The sequence below is a fragment of the Bidens hawaiensis genome, unplaced genomic scaffold (genome assembly GCF_021521415.1).
Source record: "Bidens hawaiensis isolate Kalapana, Puna unplaced genomic scaffold, B.hawaiensis_p1.1 tig00037596_1, whole genome shotgun sequence".
Classification (NCBI taxonomy): Eukaryota; Viridiplantae; Streptophyta; class Magnoliopsida; order Asterales; family Asteraceae; genus Bidens; species Bidens hawaiensis.
The window spans coordinates 25,050-50,346 of NW_027496560.1; the positions used below are offsets into that span (position 1 = coordinate 25,050).

General features: G+C 33.9%; 1 protein-coding gene and 1 pseudogene across 1 annotated transcript; both read left to right on the plus strand.

The window, feature by feature from the left end:
• Positions 1 to 1,029: 1,029 nt before the first annotated feature.
• LOC143589492 (TMV resistance protein N-like) lies at positions 1,030 to 4,532 on the plus strand. The gene is made up of 4 exons (XM_077070241.1): positions 1,030 to 1,523; positions 2,083 to 3,187; positions 3,280 to 3,561; positions 3,654 to 4,532. Exons 1-4 carry the CDS (start codon positions 1,039 to 1,041, stop codon positions 4,530 to 4,532), a joined length of 2,751 nt encoding a protein of 916 aa, XP_076926356.1. The 5' UTR covers positions 1,030 to 1,038.
• A 3,412-nt stretch (positions 4,533 to 7,944) lies between these two features.
• On the plus strand, positions 7,945 to 15,699 carry LOC143589494 (haloacid dehalogenase-like hydrolase domain-containing protein Sgpp; annotated as a pseudogene).
• Positions 15,700 to 25,297: the final 9,598 nt, after the last annotated feature.

The window sequence follows — 25,297 nt, forward strand, 5'->3', positions numbered from 1 at the left end:
ATATGAAATTACGTTTTATTATATTTTTCTATACATGTACATTTGATCTGTATATTTGCCAATGACCTTGGTGGTGGAGTAGTAAGGGAGAGAATTTGCATGTGTTTTATGTGACCAATGTTCGATTTCTGTCCCTAATTCTTTTGTTTCAGCGGCACCAGGTGATGATGAAGACCAGACGAGTAGGTGTCGTCACTAGTTCGATCATTGAACTGAACGAGTTTTATCTCACTGCGTTGTCGTGCCTTCGAGCTAATGTTTATGTGCGTTGGCCTTAGGTGAGGGTTTCTCCGAATCGAAAGTTGAGTGTATCCCAATGTGACGAAATTAGCAGGTAGCCAAATTTGAAAGATTCGTTGGTTGTTTAAAAATAAAGTCAGGATGGGATGAAATTACGTTTGATTTTCCTAAGCACGTACACGGTGTATAAAATAAATAGATCCGGTATATCCGTATATAAAATAAAAAATAGATCCGGTATATAAAATAAATAGATCCGGTACACAATAAGACGCCTATTACAAGACATAAATTAAACAATATCCACCACTAATATAATAATGTCATTACAAAAACTACAAAAAATAATCAAACCTTACCTACCATTATTACAAAACTCCAAAGTCCAACTCATGAATCAAACGATACCCACACCCACCATTAGTTAAATGTAATAATAATATTATAAAGAAGACTTGACTTTTCGATCAGTAAATCCAAAATAAAGAATAGGGCCATGTCGAAGTTGTTACGTGTGGTTCCTAGGAATTTATTTGACCAAGCACCTGCACTTTTTCTTTATGCACTTGTGATATTATAATCTTGGTGCTCCACTTCTGATCTCTAAAAACTAAGGATTCAAAAACACATCTCTACCTTTGAACTTGGGTGAGCTTAGTCATATCCTGATTCACACCTCCATTCTATCATCAAAATCTCGAGTAATATTTCTTTAATAACTCTTTGTGTGTGGCTCACAACTTTACATCTTGCCCAGCCTTGTCTAAATATACATTCTGCACTTCAAACATAACTTTAATGGCTTCTTCAAGTTCATGTGCCAACAACAAGAGCTACAAGTATAACGTATTTCTGAGCTTCTGTGGTGTAGACACACGCAAGACCTTTGTTGATCATCTTTACGCTGCACTTGATCGACAAGGCATTTACACATTCAAGGACGACGAGAGACTCCAGAAAGGAAAAGAGATCAGTGAAGAGCTCTTACAAGCCATTGAAGATTCCAGATTCTATATTATTGTGTTTTCCAAGCGCTACGCATCTTCATCATGGTGCTTAAACGAGCTTCTGAAGATCATGGAGTGCCGTAAGACTGGCGGGCATATTGCTTACCCCGTGTTCTACGATGTGGATCCCTCTGATGTCCGAAAACAAACTAGATCAGTCGGAAAAGCCTTGGCAAAACATAAAAATAACAATAAGTCAGAGGTTGAAAAATGGAGAGAGGCTCTTAAAGAAGCAGCCAATTTGTCTGGTTTGGATGTGAGGAACACTGCTAATGGGTAATTCTTCATTATATCTATACTCATGTTCTATACTCTATTGCCAAATCATGAATTAAATTTGAGTCTCGTTGAAAGATGTATATTTAAACCTGAAATATGTTTTAAATCTGTGTGTATTATGCCACACAAACGGACTTGCTGGGTCTGGTCATAGCTGGTTTTAATGAAAACGAGCGATGGAGAGGTGGCAACAACGGTATTACCGACAGTGACCATAGTCATGACCGCAACAGTGGTGCCGGTAGTGGTGATGGAGAAGGCAACGACAAGAATGGTGGGGTAAATGGGTTGTATGCGACGGTGCCGGTTAGGGTGGTGATGCAGACGGTAAATGGTTGCTCACCCGGGCCCATTTAATGTTTTATGAGCTGCTCGTTCTATCCCCTTGTATAATTTGAGTAGACCCAAATGAACCCAAAGTTACTATTTTTAACCCAAGTCATGAGTTTATTGGTTATAGGGTCAAATTGGCATGCTTAGTGCGTATAGACGTGAAAAATAATTATTCATGTGGGTTCTTGATCAAGCTAATTGAATCTTCTTTTATGTTCTATAGGTATGAAGCTAAAGTCATTGACTTAATTATTGATTGGATTTCGCTCGAGTTACGTTCCATTGATATGAACGTCGATGAAAAGTTGATAGGCATGGAACAAAGGGTGCAAGATCTTGACCAGTATTTAGAAATTGGTTTGGAGGATGTTCGCATGGTAGGGATTAAGGGCATGGGAGGTGCAGGGAAAACAACTTTATCCCGAGCTATTTTTGATAAAATATCCACTGATTTTGAAGGTAAAAGCTTTGTTGAGAATGTGAGGGAAAAAGCTTCACAGTTAGGCTTGGAGAAGTTGCAAGAACAAATCCTTAGAGATGTATTAAAGAATACAGGCATTAGTGTAAGTGGTATCCAAGTAGGGAAAAACTTAATGAAAAATAGGTTGTCTAGCAAGAAAGTTATTGTTGTTCTTGACGATGTGGACTGTAAAGAACAGCTTGAGACGTTAGCCGGAGATCCTACTTGGTTCAAGCCAGGAAGTAGAGTTATAATTACAACTAGAGATGGAGAGGTGCTCGAAGAACATAACGTGAAATGGATACACGATGCCAGTCTTTTAACGGATGAAGAAGCAATTCGCCTTTTCAGTAGGCATGCATTTGGGAAAGAAATTCCAACTCAAGGGTATGAAAAGCATTCACATGAAGTTGTAAGGTATGCTGCTGGTCTTCCATTGACAATTAAAGTATTGGGTTCAAAATTATGCGGTAAAGATGAAAGGCAATGGAGACTTACACTAGAAAGACTTAAAACAATTCCATTAGAGGAAACTCTTAAAAAATTGGAATTAAGTTATGAAAGCCTTGAGGATGAACACAAGGAATTATTCCTGAATGTGGCATGCTTCCTTCGAGGGTGGCAGAAAGACGATGCAATTCGTATGCTTGAAAGTTGCGGACTTCATGCTGAATATGGTTTAAGAGTTCTTGAGCAAAAATCTCTAATTGTAACTTTAGAAAGCTATGAAGGTATAATCATAGACATGCATGACCACATAGAAGAAATGGGCAAGAATATTGCAGGTCGTGAGCATTTGGACAAGCCCCACAAGCGTAGCCGATTATGGGTTCAGAAGGAAATTGAAGATATTTTGGCTGATAATTCGGTAAGAGTCCAATTTATTTGTACGGTGGAGACGAAACTCGTAAAATTTTCATCCGTTATAACTCAACTTTTATGATTGTTTTTGAATTGCAGGTTCGTAAAGGAACAAGATGTATAGATCTAAGAATCACTCCTGGTATTTTTTTGGAAGGTCTTGGAAACATGAAAAAACTTACTTGCCTTATTGTGAACAACAGGCGGTTCAAGGATAGTTCTGCTATTGACGAAGCTTGCCTAGACTTTCCAGATTCGTTACGATATTTGTATTGGTACAACTACCCCCACTGGTGTTTACCCAAAACGTTTGAAGCAAATAATCTTGTTGCACTTGAAATGCGTAGAAGCAATATCGTACAACTTTGGGAAGGAGGAAAGGTAATATGGTTGATTGGTTGTTATTTAATGGTATATCTATTAGCTAACAACTTACATTTACCTTATTTTGTTCTCTTTTCATCTTGTGATAGGTTATGAAGAAGCTCAAATTCCTTGACTTGAGTGAATCAGAGGTGAGGAGCCTTGACCTTGGGCTGACTCCCAAACTCGAGAGGTTAAATCTTGAATGTTGTCGGGATTTGGTAAAAGTTGACGTGGACGGGGGATGCCTAAAAAGCCTTGTCTACTTAAACTTAGAAGGCTGCAGCAATTTGAAGTCTGTATCTTTTATCGAGGAGTTGGAATCACTTGAGGTTCTAAATATAAGTGGATTAGGTCTGAGGGAATTCCCGGGTTGTATAGGCACAGGGCACTACAGCAATAGTTTGCAAGTGCTGGATCTTTCATTTAACACCGATATATCAGAAATACCCTCATCAATTGGAAATCTTCATAACCTTGTCTCTCTACATCTCATTTATTGCAGCAAACTTAAGAGACTTCCAGGAAGCATTTGTAGTCTACACCATTTGACAGCTCTTAACCTTGACTCCCGTGGAATAGAGGAATTGCCAGAGGAACTTGGCCAATTGGAATGTTTAGAATACCTAAATTTAACCAAAGCAAAAGTTAAACATCTCCCTAATAGCATTTGTATGTTGAAACGTCTGAAAACCCTATTTCTTTGCTGGTGTAGGCTTCTTGAGAAATTACCTGAGGATGTTGGTGAATTAGAGTCGTTGGAGGTACTGAATCTAGAATATTGCTCTAATTTAAGAGAAATTCCAAGCAGCATCTGTAAGTTGAAACGTCTCAGGGTGTTGGATCTTCAAGCATGTGAGAATATTGAGAAATTGCCTGAGGAACTGGGTAATTTAGGATGTTTACAATTATTAAATTATAGGGATACATGCATAACTCATCTTCCACACAGCATTTATTTGTTGAAAAGTTTGAAAATCAACAGATGAACCATCTGAAAATCTGATTTTGAAGATGAAGTTACACTTCGATTAAAAGGTACTCTCTCTCTCTTTCAGCTAGTTAACTTTGTGTTTGATATTTGAAATAAAACTAGTGTAAACATTATTTAACAGAATTTTGACTTTGCCTGTTATCTTATATTGAAATTAACACGTTGGAATTTGGATACTAGGGGAGTGCATAGGTCGGTTCGGTTTTGGGCTAAAACAGAACCAAAAACCGAAGTATCGGTTTTTGAGTTTTTGAAAACCAATTGGTTTCAGTTTTTTAGTCAGTGGTTTGGGTTCGGTCCGGTTTTAGTTTTTTCGCGTTAGCCAAAAAATAATGAATTTTGGCCTAAGTTTTTTGTTAGTTAATTGATTATTATACATCTGGGACAAAACTTTTGGGTTAACTAATATTAAACTATTATAAATCATTAAATTTTGGGTTAACTATCTATTAGTTTGGTTCGGATCCGTTTTTTCGGTTTTAACTACATGCAAACACAGAAACCGAATCGAGAGTTTGGTTTTTTAAGAAAACATAAAACCAAAACGTCTTAGCTTGCTTCATTTTGGTTATTCGGGTTTGGTCTTTCCATTTTTTTTCCTTTTTTAGATAGATTTTTTTGGATTCATGCACACCCCTATTGGATACAAGTACTCTAGCCCTATTTTGTTTTCAATATTTGAAATTGATATGATTATGGATAACTTTAATGTAAATAATTGGATAAATTCAAATAAAGGTAGTGAAAACATTATACATCAGAATTTTGACTTTGACAGTCATCTTGTATTGAATTAGCACATTGGATAGTTCCAGGGGTGTGCTTGGGTTGGTTCGGTTCGGTTCGGTTTTGGACTAAAACTGGACAAAAACCAAAGTGTCGGTTTTTGAGTTTTTGAAAATCAACCGGTTTAGGTTTTTCGGTTATTGGTTTGGGTTCGATTCAGTTTTACTTTTTCTGGTTAGCTAGAAATAATGAATTTGGGCCTAAGTTTTTTTGTTAGTTAATAACTAACTGATTATTGTATATTTGAGCTAAAACATTTGGGTTAACTATATATTAAACTATTATAAATTATTTAAATTTTAAAATAAATCTATTAGTTTGGTTTGGTCCCGTTCCGTTTTTTCAGTTTTAGTTACATGCAAAACCAAAACGAATCAAGAGTTCGGTCTAACCGTCGATTTATGATTTGGTTCGGTTATTTTGGTTGGTCTTTTCGGTTTTTTTCATTTTTGGATCGATTTTTTTGGATACAAGTACTAATTGTTCAAAGTTATTTTAATTTTCTTATTTTTAACTGGCATCAGGGGCATTTTTGTAAATATTTATGCAATCGATCTGAATTTGTAACATGTTACTTGTGCTTCTGATGTATCTGAACTGATCACAGATCACCTGCGTCTACGTTCAAGAATTCAAAGGTTGACCAAAGGTCAACTGTCAATTGATGAACCCTTAATGTTAAGCCATCCTTTTATGCATAACATATCTGTTATATTTAAACTAGTGAACACAGTTTGACTATTATGGAAAGTCAAACTACTGTGATTTTCTTTGAATTTAATCTAATTACAAACATTACATTATACTTATTTCTAGCTTGCTCATGCTTAAACATTTTTGGAGGATATTTGTTTCTCTTATTCTAACTCAACTAAAAATATAACTGGATGAATAACTTAAATGACTTGACAATGATCTTGAGATTATATATTTTAAGCGTCTATGTTTTTCTGTTATGTTGTAGGATCTATTATGTACACCAATGCAAAGAAACAGTGGACAGTCCACGGAAATGAGAAGGTGCTTGCTCATATGCTAAGAGACAACAGGTCTACAGCTTTCAAAACTTTTTTGTTCTATAATTTTTAGTATTAATGAATCTTCTTGTAAGTTGATGTATGTTTTGGATAAATGAACGAAGCGCTATGTTTTCTTTTACATTTGAATAGACAACTTAATGTATAATAATGTTTTCTTATAAAGTTTTACACATTAGAATTAGTTGACTTTCATTAGTCAAACATTGCAAGTTTGATTGACTTCCTGCGTTAAGTAACTCAATAGATTTTGCTTAGCCACGCTAACTTGACAATAAACAACCACTTTGGGAATCATGCTTCTCTGTGTATCCGATACCATACCAATATACAATGACACGTTTGACCTGATCCTTCTGAAATATGCTTCTGCTTATCGGTCAAATAATGGGTCTGGACCAGGTGGGCTTCTGCAGTCTCCATGTCAAGGAGTGAGCCCCATTTTGTAAGTTCCGGAAAAAATTGACGGTCAGATATGAAGACTCCATGTTTACTAGTCTAACAACTGTCTTTTTACTCTCTTCACGAAACTTTTCCAATGCTTCACCTGCAGCAGCAGGGAGACGGTTTGCAGAGTAGGAAACCGCCTTAAATCCTGTTTTTGTTATAATTTAGTGAAAGAGTTTGACCTCGGTTTCTCAAATTGACTTCCTCACGAGTTCTTTTAGGACGAAATGCGCCTGAAATACAAACACTTGTTAAATAATATAACACATTGGAAACAGCAGATAATAAAACAACCACTTACTGCATCAGTGCATCTACAAGAAGCTTCAGCTGGTGCTCTGAAATAATTCAATAATCCATTAATAAGTCAATTCGATTAAATCAAGTAACCCGAAAGTTTAATTATTTATTTTTTTTTTTTGATAAGGCGCCTATAACCGCCAACAACAAAAAGAAACTAAAAAAGATATTGGAAGAAACCAAACCTAATGACATACGTTTTATGACTATTTTTATTGCAAATCAAAATCACAACTCTAAAATCCATAATAACCAAAATAGAGGCCCGCTCGTGTCAAAATGCCATGAATCAATCCTGACTCAACCAAAATATGTACTAACACTCTTGGCCCACATAGAATTGTAATTCCAAATTTCCAATGTATATTCCAGGGCCTGTGATCGAATACTGCTTATTCTCGGCCCACATAAACGAGTACAAAGGCATCCGGTAATTAGCCCATATCCATTTTGTTAAATACCATAAGGTCCTCTGAGCTCTATTTTTTTTGTTTTTGCAACTTCACTTTTTTCCAGAAAGACCAGAATACCCTTTATGGTTATTATCAAAAAAATTTTCTCAGCCAAACAATCAATTTAGAAACAATCATGTTTAGAAATCAATTTAGAAATCCTCAGCCAAGCATACCTTCAATTAATAATGTAAAAGTTAGTAAAAGTACAATATGTTGACATTATATTGACTTTTAACAGGTCTCCTTATCCTTGCTGACATTAGTTTACTATGTATTCTTCTGTTTAAACATTGCTACTCTTTTTGCAATCATCTGATCAAAGACGTACTCTTCAGAAAAACATATATTTCACTAGATCTGTCAAGCATACCTTCAATTAATAATGGCTGCTTCTGATATTGCTGAACTGATCACAGATCACGAGCGTCTATGTTCAAGAATCCAAAGGTTGACCAAAGGTCAACTGTCAATTGATGAACCCTTAATATGAAACCATCCTTTTATACATAACTTTCTGTTATATTTAAACTTGTGAACACGGTTTGGTCAGTATGGAAAGTCAAACTGCTGTGATTGTCTTTGAATTTAATACAATTACAAACATTATATTATTACTTATTTCTAGCTTGTGCTTGTTTAAACATTTCTGGAAGATATTTGTTTCTCTTATTCTAACTAAACTAAAAGAATAACTGTATGAATAACTTAAATGACTTAACCTTCAAATTACTTTGCTATAAGCCTATAATCACTTGTCCGTCTATGTTTTTCTTTTATGTTCTAGGAGCTGTTATCTACACCAATGCAATGAAATAGTGGACAGTCCATGGAAATGAAGAGGGTACTTGCTCGTATGCTAAGAGCAAATAGGTCTACGTCTTGCAAAACTTTTCTGTTATATAATTTTTGTTGAACATTAGTATTAATGAATCTTCTTGTAAGTTGATATACGTTTTGTATTGATGGACGAAGCACTATGTTTTCTTTTTCGTTTGAGCAGACAACTTAATGTATAATAATGTTTACATTAGAATTAGTTGACTTTCATTAGTCAAACATTGCAAGTTTGATTGACTTTGACTACAAACGATCTTTAATTAGGGCTCACTATATTTCCTTAGAGCTTCATTCAACCCACGATTCCTGATCAATTGGGTCCGTATCCGGGCTGATCTAATTCCCCTTTCCGTTTTACCATTTTGATAAACCCATGCATAGCCCAGTTAACGATACTATTCACCATCAAGATACAGTTCCAGACTTCCAGCTATTGTTCAACCAACTTTTGACTTACTGGTCAAAAGTGACCAAAAAAGTCCACCTTCTCCAAAAGTCAACTCTGGCCAATAGAAATTCGAGTTTGATTAAAATTTCAGATTTGCACAAAGAATTCGCAACTTCATTTTTTTCCAGAAAGACTAGAATACCCTTTATGGTCATAACAATTTCTTGACAAATAGATTTCCAAATCTTGATATACACATTCCGTTGACTTTCATAGTTCCTCCATAAGTCAAAGTTGACACCAAAAGAGTCAAACCAAATAGGAGTGCCAGTTTTGACCAGTTTTCTTCTCTTTTCCATTTGTTCCATAATGACCAAAATACCCCTTTTGTCAAAAACCTTTCAAAGGGTTCTGAACTACCATGATCTTTTAGATACTTCGTCTTCCATTAATGCAAAGGCTTCACTTTGGTGAATATGAGGATTAGTGCTACTCAGTTACTTTTAGTAAAAAGAAAAATTCAACCAAAACATGAATTTCAAACTTTTCCCAGCTGCAGTATCTTGTACCAAGTAAATAGCAGGCCTAAGAGCATGGTGCTGCCACCTCTATTTCCGGGCTAGAATGGTAATGAAAAATACAAATGTCAAAGCTGATTCGAAATTGGTCAAATTTGATTTAAAAAGTCTAGCATGATTAAATAAATAGTCAAAAATTTTAAAAATTCAGGTTTGACCATAAAAGAGCCAACTTTGACTCAAAAGTCAAACTTGACTAAAAACTCAAACTTTGCCAGTTTCTTTTTCATCTTCATACTTTCCACCTCCACTTTCAAGACTCAAAAAACATATGATAAAAGTTACATTATTGCTTCAATTATATTTATTTCTAAAATGTTCACAGTAATATTTCTGAATATGCAATAGTAAAATTATTCTTTGCCTGCAAGGTGAAGCATAAGAACTTTCACATTAGCTCTGCAGCAATAAGCAGTGCCCTAATATGATCAAATCAATTTGTAAAATTGCACTTACTTGAACTGTTATCTGCAATTCAGCATCATTATGACTGTATAGGTAACATCACACGTAACTATAGGTAATTTATCCGCAAACAAATGATTAGCATGTTTAATTTCATACAAAAACTGACTCGCCTAGACATTATATCAACCCGGTAATGTGCAGCTAATTATTGGTCTCGATCCTGAACCAACCGGCAGCCAATTTTACTGCCTTTCTTGGTTTCGATTCGGTTCGGTCATACCTGATACCTTGGCTATAAATATCATTAAGTGTTCTAGTTAGGGGTCACTTTGAAATTATTTAAGTCATTTGACCTTAAAAATAAACTTTAAACTCGTGGCTATAAATAAACAGTGGTTTATGGACAATTGGAACTATAAATATCATTAAGTGTTCTAGTTAGGAGTCACTTTTATCCGGGCTTATCTAATTCCCCTTTCTCGTTTTACCATTTCGATAAACCCATGACACCTCATTTCTCAAGCATAGCCCATTTAACCAACTTTTGACTTATTGGTCAAAATTGACAAAAAGAAGTCAACTCTGGCCAATAGAAATTAAAATTTAGATTTGGACAAAGAATTTTTAATCATTAGTCATGTGACTTTTTACCGAACTAGGGCGTTAAATACGTTTTATATTCGTTATGTTAAGCAAGCATGCTGTTAAATATGATGCTTATGCTAAATCCATGTTAAACATCTTGTTTAACGAAGTTAATAATAAAGATGTACATTTTGAAGAACTTAAAGGGGGTGAAGTTGCAACTTTGGAAAATAAGTTCGTTAAGAGTTTAACAATAAGCCGTTGATAGATTTGTTCCATCATATGATTTCAATTCTCTATCGTTTTCGTTTATGTTTGTTTCTTTATATTCAATTTGTATTTTCTTTGTGTACTAGTTCCTCGGTGTTATTAATTACATTCCATATGACCAAAATACCCTTCCACCATTTAGCTCTCTTACTCTTGTTTTTTATATTTGAAACTGATATTATTAATTATGTGTAACTTTATTGTATACGAATATTTACATGAGAACATAAAAAATATAATGAATACACATAAATCTGGTGCATAAATTATTTAATAATACACATAATTTTGACTTAGAAAGTCAACAAATATTGAACATGTTCTTATTTTAACTGGTGCAGGGCACAAGTTTAAAATATTTTTTAATAAGAACCGAATGTGTAACATGTTTATTACTTGTGCTGCTGGTGTATTCAGATCAGATTTTGCTTAACTGATGACTTGTCAACTGCTAATGGATGATGTTTATCCGTTCTTGTATTGATGTGATAAACTGGTGATGTATTGCTGTTAAGTTGCTCAAATACATATGGGTTCAAAGGTGAAACATGGTGCTTTTAACTTTATAATGTTTATGGTGTTATGGTTCTTGTTAGCCTGTTATGGCATAACAACATTCGGTTCGGCCCAAGAAACCAACCAGTTTGGGCCTCGATTTTAAATATACATGTTGTAGTCGGTTTTGGGTTGGTTATGTCTGAACCAGAGACCAACCAAGAAACTCGAGACTGAACTTAAATAAATATTTAAACTGCAGCAATAGGCTATCGAAAACAAAAAACCGATCTGTTCATTCTTGAAGCTGTTTTGCTCTATATTCTTTTTTGGGGGTACTGAATTTCAAATTCTGGAAGATTAACAATTGTTCTTCTTCCTATTGTAGGTTGTCACATTTTGGATTGGGCTTCTGGAAATGTTATGCATAGATTATATGGTGTGAAAGTCAACGGTGGTCAAAGATTGGTTGGTATTGTTTTTAATTATCAAATATTGATGATCTGTATTAAAATCATAAACTGGACACTTATAGACTTCTGGGCTATTATAATGACCAGGATACAAATGCCCGACCCGACAAAAACCAGACCAATCCATCCTTTGATGGTCTGGACCTTATAGACTGCTGGCTGCTCTCCACCCCCTCTATCTCATCAAACCCAGATACCCCTTAAACAGGTTATAACATCTCATTGCATTAAAAACTAATCTTACCAAATATTTGATTTGAAAATCCTATAAAATAGGGATACACTAAAAATTAATATCCTATTCTTTTTAATAAAATAGATATTTATAATTAAGAAACAACTTTATAGTAAAAATAAAATAAGCGGGTCATGGGTCTCACCAAACCCAAATAGCTTTTAAACGGGTTATAACATGTCATTTATTTATGAGCCCTTTCATCCCTAAGTATATTATTCACTTCCTTAAAATAAATAAAATTAAAATTCAAAAAATATATAAATATTAGAAACGAAAAATATGAAACAACCCCATGATGTGGAGGATAAAAGCGAGTATAAAACATATAAATTACATTATCATTATATTCCGTGACATGAAAAAATAAACCCAACATTTAGCCAGGGGGGCCTTTAGGATCCAACACGTTGCCTATGTAGAGTGAAAAGATATACTCACCATAAATCAAAACAATAGTATTATCTTGTTTTCACATTTTATAGGTCTAAAAAGTATAAAGACTTCCTAAAGCAATCATTTTATAATAATTTTTTTTTTGTAGTTAGGAGAATAAAATAATTTAATTCCACAAAGTAGAAGATTGTGAAAATACATTATTATGTTGACTTATAGTAGCTCCTGGTTCACATCTTGCCCAACTTATCTTAACATACCTTCTTTTGTTTAGACATTTCATTTCATCCTACATTTTTTTGCAACCATCTCGCGAATTTCTGGTCTACAGGGTTTATAACTACTCCTCTTATTACAGGACGCTTACCTACCAACGCTTAGATCTGGCTCTACCCAAACTTTTCTGGTTCACCCTAACATTCCCTGCTTGTCCGACTGTTACTGAGATAAATCTATTCTTATGCTTCTCATAAAATTATTAGTATTCTTACATTAATCCTACCCTTGTATAGAAATTAGAAGTTGCATAAAGTTGACACTTCGTGCATATCATTGCTATAGGTGAAAATAATAGTGTGCTATAAATGGCTTTTATATTATATGCTATATATTATATAAAAAGCATATTAACAGTGATTTACCACAAATTAAACTTTGAGTTTTACATGCTCGGCCAAGGTCTTATTACCCATTTGACGTGGTGGTTAAGTTTTTTTGTTTCCTCTTGATTAAAATTCAAATTATATAAATATTTTATTTATGTTGTTATGATTTTTACCTTTGTAGCACTTCATTTATTAGTAAAGACTTTTATGTTATTATGATTTTATTATCTTTGTAGCACTTCATTTATTAGTAAAGACTGTAGTCGGGATCGACAAGGGTAACCCTTGATAATAACTATTTGACAATTAATATAAGAGGTGATAAGATGGACGGGTTGGGAACATGTAATTGTTCACGCTGAAATAGGTTTGGAACAATAATCTACATCTTTTGAGCAACGCAATATAGGACATACATTTTTCTGATGTTTGATTAGTTTCTAAACATCATAAAACATGTTCTAATCAAAATCCTTCGAGATAAAGCGTAAGCTAAAGCTAAATGCCTAAATCGACACTTTCCAATATTTTCTTGTGTGTGTATCGCCCAAAATTTAAGGAATTTGTCGCCCACTACACTCTCTCTCACGAAGTAATCTAAAAGCGTACGAATAGATAAAATATAAAAACTTATAGTGAAAGAAAGAGTATGAAATTGTGGTTAAACCTTGTATAATCCAAAGTAACATGGTTGGCTGCAATCGCTTCCTGTGAGTGTCAGGAGCTATGTTTTATGTTATGTTTCCTCCACCCAAATCCTATGGCAAGAAAACAGTCGACAGAACAGAGCACCAAAATGTCTGGTGAAAGACAGAGTAACACTCATTGAGCAACACAAATGTCAACGCTCGCTCCTTATATTCATCTCTTCCCCAATAATCCTATTTCTATTTTACGCTCAAAACCACATTCTTCTCCACAACGATATCATCAACCTCCTACCCGATTAACAGGTATATATGTAGTCTTTGTTATATATACAGTTAGGACTGACAAACAGGTCGGGTTGGGCGGGTCATTTCAAAAAAAGGGTTAGCTTGGTTCTGACCGAGACGGGTTGGTTTACAATTTTGTTTTTGAAATTCTTGTACATTTCAGCTTTGCTTCTGGTTTCGGCACCAGTTACGCATGTTTAAATGTCGGTTAGGCGCATTTCAATTAGTTAACTTATTAATGCAGCAATGCTTCATTATCTTCCATTGCTCCTCTTGAAGCAATCCTTTTCGACATTGATGGAACTCTCTGTGACTCCGATCCTCTTCATTACTACGCTTTCCGTGATATGCTCCAGGAGGTACTTTATTCAACCGTTTTGATCTCCGTTTGTCATTTTAAATCTTGCTAAAACATACTTAGAGAGCATTGATTTTCATTTTTGATTTTTATAGATAGGCTTTAATGATGGATCACCTATCGATGAGGAATTCTTCATAAATAACGATAGCGGCAAGCATAACGAAGAGCTTTGTAATGTTCTTCTCCCCAACTGGGAGTTTGAAAAGGCCATGAAGTTCATGGTTGACAAGGAAGCTTTGTTTAGAAGGTAATTTGTAGGGGTACGAGCTCGACTGGGCTTGAGCTCAGCTTGCTTTGACTTACGAGAGCTCAAGCTCGAGCTCGGTTCATTACTCATGTTTCAAGCTCAAGCCCGGCTTGTGCGCAGCTTGTTTGTTATTATTTTTAATTATTTGTGTTATTGAGAAAACCTTAACGAGCCTAAAGCTCGGCTCTGCAGTGTGAAATAAATACATAGAAGTTCAAAAAAGTTAAAACTCAAAACTACGCTAGGCCCGTTAAGGCTCGACAAACCTAAACGATCTTCCCATACGAGGCTTGAGCTTTGGCTCGATAACTAAACGAGCTTTTATCTTACGCTCGGGCTCGGCTCATTTCGAGTTTTTTTTATTTATTTGATCACGAGTAGCTCACGTGCGTCTCTGCTCGTCTGCACCCCTAGTAGTTTGTATCATTATTTAAGTAAAAGCTAGTAAGTTTGCCCTTCAAAGATAAAATCTATAAAAACTAAAAAAAGATATGTTCTTTGACATAAAGTTCTGAGTAACTCGTGTTAAAAATTTTAATATTAATCGTGTTAAAAGGGCCCATGTTTGTGTTTGAGGAAATGAAACATTTAATTAATCGTGCGTGTTGGTGTTTAATACTTCTGTCAATCGTGTCTGGCCCGCTTAACACATTCAGACCTGATTTGCTGTCCCGTTGAGGTAAAACATGATGCCTCTTAAAGTTATAATCTTTATTGTACTGTTATTCAAGTCATTTTGACCTTAAAATGTAACGTTTTAATTCTTGTCTAAAAACAAACAGATTGGCAGCCGAACAATTGGAACCTATAAGCGGCTTAAACGATGTATGCAAATGGGTAGAAGATCTTGGCCTGAAACGGGCTGCGGTTACAAACGCTCCAAAATCAAATGCTGAGTTGCTGATTTCAATGCTTAAACTACAAGATTTCTTTGAAGTGATAGTTTTAGTTGAAGAATGTGCAAGGCCAAAACCTTTTCCTGATCCGTACCTTAAGGCTCTAAATGCACTTAAATTTTCCCCAAATCACACATTTGTGTTTGAGGTATGAACTCAACTCAATCATCTGTTAAAATAACCAACTGTTTCAATACGTATGCCAATTGCCATGTGTTTTCATGTGCAACTTTTTGTGTGTTGCCTAGGATTCTGTTTAGGGAATTAAAGCAGCTAATGGAGCCGGGATGGCTGCTGTTGGTATGGCTACTAGAAACCCTGAACAAATGCTACTAGATGCCAGGGCATCGCTCGTTATCAAGGATTATAACGACCCAAAATTATGGGAAAATCTACAAGAGATGGTACAACAAAAGTCGCCTATTTGATCCAACTATGACAGCAAAGTGCGTCAAAAGTTCGTAGATTAGTTGGTTCTTCAAATTTAATAACCATCTCTTCGCTAAATTGCATTATCTTTTTAAGACATTTCATACATATGCTTTTTATTTTTTCTGAAAAATATATACGTATGATGAACAATAAGGGGATGTGAATTTGGGTTTTTGATTGATAATTTGTGGGTGCCACTCAATATTGTCGATCATGTGATCTTTTTTGAAGTACAAAAAAATAAAAATAAAAAAGGAACATGTCTTCTTTTTTAACGACCAACGAAACTTATATGATTAATCAAAATTAGGTTGTTACCCGGCGCGTTGGCCAGTTCTGTGTTGGTTACACTCGGGCGTCGTTTTCATAAGTTGACGCGAATTCGGTTGGTATCGGCAACGTTCTTTACGGTATCAAAACTAACCAAAAAAATAATTCGTCAAACTAACGTATTTAAAACAAATTAAAAACCGAAACACCACACCATCTTACATTTTCATTTCTTGATTAAGTATGAAATATATAAATACAAAAATCTACATGATGAGAGAATGTATTTTTTTCTTGATATAGCATATGTGGAAAACAACAAAAAATTTGCCTAAAAAAGGCTCGAACTTGGGACTTGCAAGTTGCAACAACAAAATAATACCACAAAAGCAACTTCCTTTTTTGTTATTTTTATTACTTTCAAATAAGGACAAACAAAAACAAAATAAAATAAAGGGGGGGGGGCCTCAAAGAGGCTTGAACTCACGACCTAAACTTTGCAACAACACAACAAAACCACCCCACTAGCTTCCATTTTGTTATCTCTCCTAGTTTCAAATCAATAAATTTTCAAACAGATTTCAAAAATAATAAAAAAAAAAAAAAAGTTAGTGGCTGTCACAACCCCTTTTACTGTAGCTAAGGGTTTCTATTTATATATAGTATAATAGTTGTCAGGTTAACAATCCTCAAAACGCCTTAAAAAGAAATGATTCTACATGATGAGAGAACGTATTTTTTTCTTGATATAGCATATGTGGAAATTATTTCACTTTCAACATATGCGAAAACATTTTTCTTGACATAGCATGCCAGTAAAAGCATGAGAAAAATATACTCATTTTGACGCGTAAATAATTCTTGATAAACTCCATCACGAAAAAGATATACGATTTAAGTATTTGTGGTAGTCTAGATATTTCGTTTTTGTTTGTTCCATGTTATCTATAAACAAAAGCACTTTTCAACATCTTTCTACATATTCTAATAAAGTAAAATGACTATTTACACGTGTCAGTTTGTGATTAAACCTTATAACTTTTTTCCCTCCAAACTAATAATTATGTCATAAATCAATAATTATTCACTTTTCTTTTACACTCCATTTATATTATATCTATAACATGATTAAATTATTCACTTTTCTTTTAACTCTATTTTATTACATATATACTATACATTTTTATAAAAATAAATATTTTTTATAAATTATAAATATATGCTTTAATTTATCCATTTATTTTTTCAGTTAATTTACTAAACTATATATATATATTAAAATGTAATAATATATAATAAAGTTTATCCTGGTAAGTTTCTTGATTCTTTTTATCAATGATTGTTTCAGGTTCTTTGTGAAACTTAAATTTGATTGTTACGTGTCAAAAGTTGATAAATAGATTGTGTGGTACAAGTTAACTACGTTTGGCTCAAAATTTGTTACGAGCCAAAAAGGGGTAATATGAGTAATTTTAAAAGTTTGAGAATACAAGTAGATTTATCATCAAATTTGTTACGGGTTCAAAGTTTTGAATTGAAAATGTCAAACAAATGAAAGTTGGAATTTTAAACGTGATTTAGGTTTTGAATTTATTTTCAATCACATTTTTGGAAATAATAAAAAGATTCGGGATTTGGCTAATTGACTATTTTCCCACAACTATTAAAATTTAAGAAAAGACGACGAACACTTTCGACATGCTACCTCCAGGCCTATTAACGCTTCTAACATTTATCAAATTTGAAACATTTATGTCAGCATTGACTTTTTCTTTAATGGTGATTAAAATGTAGTGTGTGAAACATGTCATACAAAATTGTGCTCAAGTGAAGCAAAACGTTAACAAAATTTAACATGTTAACGTGTTATTTTTATGTGTTGTCATTATGGCAAAGTCAAGAAGCCCCCTCAAAATTATAAAAATCATTTTCATGGTGTAGCTCAAACTATTATTGTATGAAAAGTCTTTTTTGAAATTCGTTCATAACCAAAATTCTTTCAGTTATATATATATATATATATATATATATATATATATATATATATATATATATATATATATGATACCGGAAATCAAACTTCCAATGAATGGACCGCTCTCAGGTATATTTTTGCACTTGCGTTATTATTATTATTATTATTATCATTTTTTATCATGTTCTTTTTAAAAAAAATCATTTTCTGATATAAATAAATTCAATTTATATATACATAGTATATATATAAGCATAGATGTAATCATTTTTTCATATACAGTATGTACTTATTTGCTTTATTTATAATTTATTATTTTGATCATCCCGTGTGTTACACGGGCTCTAAAGCTAGTGTAATAATATATATGGTTTAGATCAAATACGAATTAAATTAATGTGTTAACTGTGATAATCAAGTAGCGTAATTATATATGCAAGATAGTGTAATTATAGTGTAGTGTAATTATATCATAGTGTAATTACACTACGATGTAATTACATAATTACACTACTTGTAAATATAATTACACTATTTGATTTTCATAATTAACACGTTAATTTAATTTGTACGTTAACTTTTCTTATATGTATTAACACCTAAAAAATGTATCTAATTGAATAAACTGACATGAAATTGTAAAGGTATAAAACGAAATTCTCTTTGTTGGTTGTAAAAAAAATATATACAATTCTAAAGTAAAACTGAAATAAAAAAATATAATCCATAAAAATGTGAATGGTATAGTAAGTTTGCACTTTGCACCATAGAGTAAATATGGACAGCACGTCAGGTACGTATCCTTCATAATTGTTATTTAGGCTTTAAAAAGAAAAAAAAGTATAATAAAATATTATTTGGACTAGTAAATAAAGTAATAAACAGTATTCAAGCCCAAATAATATTTTATTATGAAATTAAGGTATGAGGTAGGGCTATTCTCGAGTCGAGTCAGGGTGGTTTCGAGCTTAGGCTCGAAATTAAACGAGGCAACTTAGCTAGGCTCTAGTTCGATTTTGAAGTTAAACGAGCTTAAGATCGAGCAAACGAATAAGCCATGACTCGAGCCAAGCTTGGGTCGATTTTGGCTCGGTTAAGAAACGATCCAAATCAGCAAAGGATGTTTCAAATCAATTTTTTATAACTAGTTTTAAAACTGATTTTGGAACAAACGTTAATTGATTAAAATTAAGTTATAGAATTAGAAGAAAATGTTGTGTCAAAAGTTGTCCTAGAAACAAGAAGACTTCCACTTTAAGGCTCAAGCTATTCAGAGTCGATGTCTACTTATTTTCATCCCTACTAGCTTAGAAATCAAGGTCCACGTTTCTGTCATTACCTAGCCCAAAATTCCCTTTTAAGCCCACTAGATTACATTTTTATTCCATACAAATTCTACCAAATACAAATTTTATGCAAGTTAAATATTGACAATTTTTGTCCTTTAAGCATATTCAATTTACGGATTGGGTCCTGCGGTGTTCTGCGGTGGAGAACAAAGGAAGACAGAGGAGTTGGTGTTCTGCGGTGGAGACCCACGGTGGTGATGGTGGTTGGCCTGGGAAGAAGAAACATGGTTGTGGTGGGGTTGATGAATTTAATTATTTTTATAGATATAATTAATATATATATATATATTAATTTTTGATATTCAAATGGCTCCCATTTACTTAAAATTATATATGAATTTTTATCTTTATTACTATATTAAGGTTGAAATTACCTTTATACCCTCATGTGCCTAGCACATGCTAAGAGTTAACTGATTTTTTGGATGGTCGTTAGTCCGAAGGACAAAAAGCGAGATACATTGTCGTTTAAAGGACAGAGAATCAAACTAAACTTTTTAAAGGACCCGATTCATAAATTGAATATGTTTAAAAGACAAAAGTTGTAATTCTGTCTTAAATATAATCATAATTTGAGTTTTAAAATTTTCTAATGTAAAGTTTGGATGGTCGTTAGTCCGAAGGACAAAAAGCGAGATACATTGTCGTTTAAAGGACAGAGAATCAAACTAAACTTTTTAAAGGACCCGATTCATAAATTGAATATGTTTAAAAGACAAAAGTTGTAATTCTGTCTTAAATATAATCATAATTTGAGTTTTAAAATTTTCTAATGTAAAGTTTACAAATATTATTTTGTCTCTAATCATATAACGAGTTATAATTGATTTTAAGAGAGGTAATGAACCTAGGCCACCGAAATTGTTACCGAAGATGATTACTTGTTTTTTCGGCCAAGAAATCAAGGCCCACGCTTTTGTCACCACTAGCCAAATATTTCTTATTAAGCCCACTAGATTACATTTTCTTTATTGGGTTGAGTTATTCTATAAATGCCAACAAAAATGAGAAATATGAGAAGCCATATTTGATTGACATGTGTTAAGTGGAGACCAAAGGTAAAAGAGTATAAAAATAATAGTACATATTTTCTCTCTCCACATGCAACTCACATGTTAATTCTCTCATCATTTAAAACGTCCATAGCTTTTTTATGCAACATTATTTTTTTAAAGATAAAAAAACGCTTGCTGTATAACAATATAATACTCATATTAAAGATAAAAAAACGCTTGTTATTATAGTGAGATTTAAAAAAAAATGTTGCATGAAAAAGCTATGGACATTTTAAAATGATGGGGGAATTAACATGTGTCTTGCATGTGGAAAGAGAATGTCAACAAAAGTGAGTTATTACCTTTATGCTCTTCTCATCAATTTATTTTTCTTAAATTAATCTATACAATTCAAATTTAAGATCAATGAATTAGATTCATTCTCACACTTCTCATTTTTGTTGTCTTTTATATTTTAACTTTACCATTTCTTTACTTACACATTTTACTAAATACAATTATAGTTGTATGATATTTAATAATTTGAATTTTAAACTTTTATAAAATAATAAAGTCTAGGAATTATACATTCGAATTATAAACTAACAGAATTTAAACTTTGAATACACGAATACATGAGTATTTATAAATTATCTATTTACTTACATATTCTATAAATTTATTTATAGGTAATTCAGTCATGTCTATCCGTGAGGGAAGTGAAGAGCTTTGAAGAATTTAAGAAGATTCTTAATATGTTATCTAACAGTATTCTCATCAAACCTCTTATTTTATGTGAGGGGTGTTTTTATAATTTAGAGAGTGATTCATGGTGTTGGTGTTGTGAGTGAAGAGTTTTTATATTTTAGAAAAAATAGTGATTTTTTTGTATATTTGAAAAGCTACTTTTCATCCCCTATAATTTTTTAATATATTTTGAAAGTGGTTGTGAGTAACGGAAAGAGAAAAAGGTAATGATAAAAGGTATAAAAAGTATTATTTAATTGAAATGGAGAGAGAAAATGTTGTGAGTTTTAGTGTAATTTTTGGTTTAGAGATAGGGGGTAGGATGAGAATGCTCTAATAAGAGGGGACGGGGGTGGTCCGTTATACAAGTGCCATCACGCGTGATGGCCTCACGAACACCGCCGCCGGTCCCCCCATCACGCGTGATGGGGGTCCGGCCGTGATGGCCATCACGTGGTGAATACCAAGGAATCCGACCGTTGGGTGTAAAAAAAATAAATAAATAAACAATATAAATTAACAACCATTTCTATCCAACTCAAAATCAAATCCAACTCAAAACACTCTCAATCTTCTACTACAAAAACCTATTTCTTCACCACTTTAATTCAATACAAAAAAATATGGATTTTCCGAGCAACTCGTTTCCTCTAGACACCGATAGCTCTTCTTCTTCGGACGATGGCATTGTTGAATGGTTCCCGTTGTTATATAACGAACTTGAAGGCCCGAGCCGTCCAAAGAAAAAAAATGGTGGATCGTGATCGTATACATGCCCACGAAGTGCTAATGAACGACTATTTTGTGGAGGAACCGAAATACAATGACGAGACGTTCAGGGATCGGTTTCATTTGCCGAAATCTTTATTTTTAAATATTGTAGCGGACGTCGAAGCAAGCGAAGAATGGTTTCAAGAATCTTACGATGCGAGGGGCAAACGAAGTTTTACGGCGCTTCAAAAGTGCACATCCGCTATTCGTCAATTAGCGACAGGTAACCCACCCGATCAATTCGATGAATACTTACAAATGTCTCAGAGAACTTCACGTGAATGTCTGCAATTCTTTTGTAACGCGATTATTAAATTGTATGGCAAAGCGTTTCTACGAAAACCAACAAGACATGACATTACACGTCTTTACGCCGCGCATGAGGCTAGATGGCATTTTCCAGGGATGCTCGGTAGCATCGACTGTACACATATCGAATGGAGGAATTATCCACGGGAGTTTCGAGGGGCGTATGTTAGGGGTGATATCAAACGACCGACTATCGTACTTGAAGCGGTTGCGTCAAATGATTTATGGATTTAGCATTCTTATTTTGGTGTTCCAGGCTCAAACAACGACATCAGTGTTCTATACACATCACCGTTGTTTCAAAGCGTTACAGATGGTACCGCACCCTTCTGTCCGTATTTTGTCAACGGGAGATATTACAGACGTGGCTACTTTCTTGTCGATGGTATCTACCCGCCATGGTCTGTTTTTGTGAAAGCCTTTTCATTTCCTGTCAAGGTCAAGGAAAAGGCGTTCAAGAAGTTGCAAGAATCGGCAAGAAAAGATGTCGAGAGAGCTTTCGGTGTCTTAAAGGGTAGATGGTGCATACTTAGTCGACCGGTTCGTGCAATGAAAAAACCCATGATCTCTAGCATATTATATGCATGCATCATATTGTACAATATGCTAATAAAAGAAGACGGACGTGCAATTTCTCCAGATTGGGTGCCGGATCCTCCTACTCAAGTTCTCGTTCCTGAGAACGTGCAATTAGACTTGCGGAACGAAGATATTCACCATCGGTTGAGATATGATCTAGTTGAACTTGTAGGTTCTTTAGGTTTGGAATTTCCGAATTCGGACGAGTAGATTGTTTAATGTAACTTTTATTTTTTTAATTTACTATTGTTTTTAATTTTTAAGTTGTAAAAAAATATTAAAAAAAAATTTCCGTCACACCACACCACACCACACCACACCACACCACCACCCCACCAAAATTCCATCACTAGTAATGGAAAGTGGTGGGGTGAGGTGGCACACTTGTATTGGTGGGAGCAAGTGATGGTTTTTAAACCACCCCCACCCCCCTAAGTTACAGACTTCTTGTGTTAGCTAATTAATACGAACTAGTTATTAGGGGTGTGCATATTTAGGTCCGAACCGAAAATCCCGAGAAAACCGACCCTAAAAAACCCGAACCTGAACCGACACTATAGTTCCTTGTTTTATTTCGGTCCTTAAAATTCATAAAATTCGGTCTCGAGTCGGGTCTTCGGTCCTAAACACTCAAAACCTGGTTAAACCCGAGTAACCCGAGATGATTAACTTAACTCTTGCAGCCGGACTTGAAAATAAGGTGAAATGTGATTTATTCTCGAGTTCCAATAAAGGTTACCAAGTACCTAATCAAAGTTGGTAAGCCTTGATTTTAAAGTTGACCTTTTTTAAAACCAAAGATTTTGGTCTTGTATGGGTATGCAAAGTCAACATCCTTAAACTTCAGCCCACTTTTAACAGCAGATATCTTCGTTCCATGTTTGTCTGTCGAGTCTATGCTAGTGGCACTGTTAAGAATTTCATTCACAAGGGCTGCTGAAAATATTTCTTAAGCAAAATGTGTTGCAATCATTAAAGAAACTCTAGGACCACTACAATGGTTAGTAAGACTGATGCTTAAGTTGACCAATTTGTTTATTATATGTTGGTCTTGTTATGTAAAAGATATGAAGTATATACCTACTACAGCTCTCCATATGCAATGCATACACCTGCACGAATGATATCTCCACCTTAGATTCCATTTTTCATGACCAAGATGCTCCAAAACCTGATCATAAACGCGAAAAGAGAAGATATAATTCCAATACAACCAAAAACCAAGAGTCATGAATACAGGAATAGGCTTCTTTTTTCTTTTTTTTTTAATACTTGTCAGGCTTATGATTTGTTAATTGCTATGCTTTAGCATTTAGTCAATGACAAATGTACCTTCTTTGAAGATGTCAGCAGAATGTTTCATCTTTTCACAACTTTGTGATTTACAATCCGAAGATAAAGAGTATTATCAACATCTAAAAGCATAAAATTGAAGGTTAAATGCAAATTGAAAAATATAATACAAGGATGATGGCAGAAATTAAAGTCTAGCTTACCAAAAAAAGGCATTCATATTTTGCTTTTGGGATCTGTTTCTAGTATCTTTTTCATATTCCATTTTGTATATAATACCTGCAAGACAAACAATATCAAGTTTAAAACTGATGATTATAACAATTGTTAGCAGCAAATTAAAATTAGGTCAACGAAATATTTAAAATTGGAAGAAATTGCAAACGAAGAACATCTAAGCCAAAGTTGATGTTTGGATTGCAAGCCAATACACATAGTAATCGGTCAAATCAACATAAGCGACCTGGGTTTAGGTATTGTTCTGCTAAAATATATGATCTTGGTGGTGGCAGTGATCGATCAATATCGTTGGAGAAAAGAAAAGGAAGAGGAAGAAATGAGTATTGTATTGTATTGTATTGTATTGTATTGTATTCTCTATGAAGGTATAAGCTGATAACCGGGGAGGGAAAGTAGGAGGAAGTGAAAACCGCCGTAGCGTATGGAACTGCCATTAACTTCGAAATTTCTACATTTTAAACGGCCCAGATTTAATTTCAGCATGATCTAACGGTGACAATTCATCTAAGTGTTGGTTATATTCACCGGGAATAATATATTATATAATTAAACCCATTTGAAAATGTAGTTGCTTAAACCCAATAAAACCCCTTTTTACTTAAGGCCCAATTTTTTATCTCAACTTTGGCCCAAAAATCTTTAATGATTCTCAGAGACGGCTTTAAATTGTGACTTCTCTCCGAACTATGGTGTTAAGTATGTATTTTATTTGTCATGTTATGCCAGAGTGTTGTGGGACATGATGCTAAGTAGGTTAAATCCATGTTAAACATCTTGTTTAATGTAGTTAATAAAGTCCAGAGGATGGTTGGTAATTTCCTCAGAGTTGTTTAAAGAGCAATTAAAGATTGAAGCTGAAAATGCACATTTTTATAACTTAAAGGAGTCAAGTTGCGACTTTGGAAAATTAGTTCGTTGTCTGTCTGACAAATTTATATAAAAGTTTTTTGGAGGATGAGTAAAATTTATTAAGTTACAGCTCGTACTTACAAATGTGTACAAAATAGCTGCATTTATAAATATGAAAGAAAAATAAAAGCATAACATTGCGATTAAAATACTCATT

What these genes read in the sequence shown, in the direction of transcription:
- LOC143589492 (XM_077070241.1), top strand. Translation starts at nt 1,039, where the DNA reads ATGGCTTCTTCAAGTTCATGTGCCAACAACAAGAGCTACAAGTATAAC. An exon ending in ATATTTTGGCTGATAATTCG is followed by an intron (nt 3,188 to 3,279) that starts GTAAGAGTCCAA and finishes TTTGAATTGCAG; the next exon opens with GTTCGTAAAGGAACAAGATG. An exon ending in AACTTTGGGAAGGAGGAAAG is followed by an intron (nt 3,562 to 3,653) that starts GTAATATGGTTG and finishes ATCTTGTGATAG; the next exon opens with GTTATGAAGAAGCTCAAATT.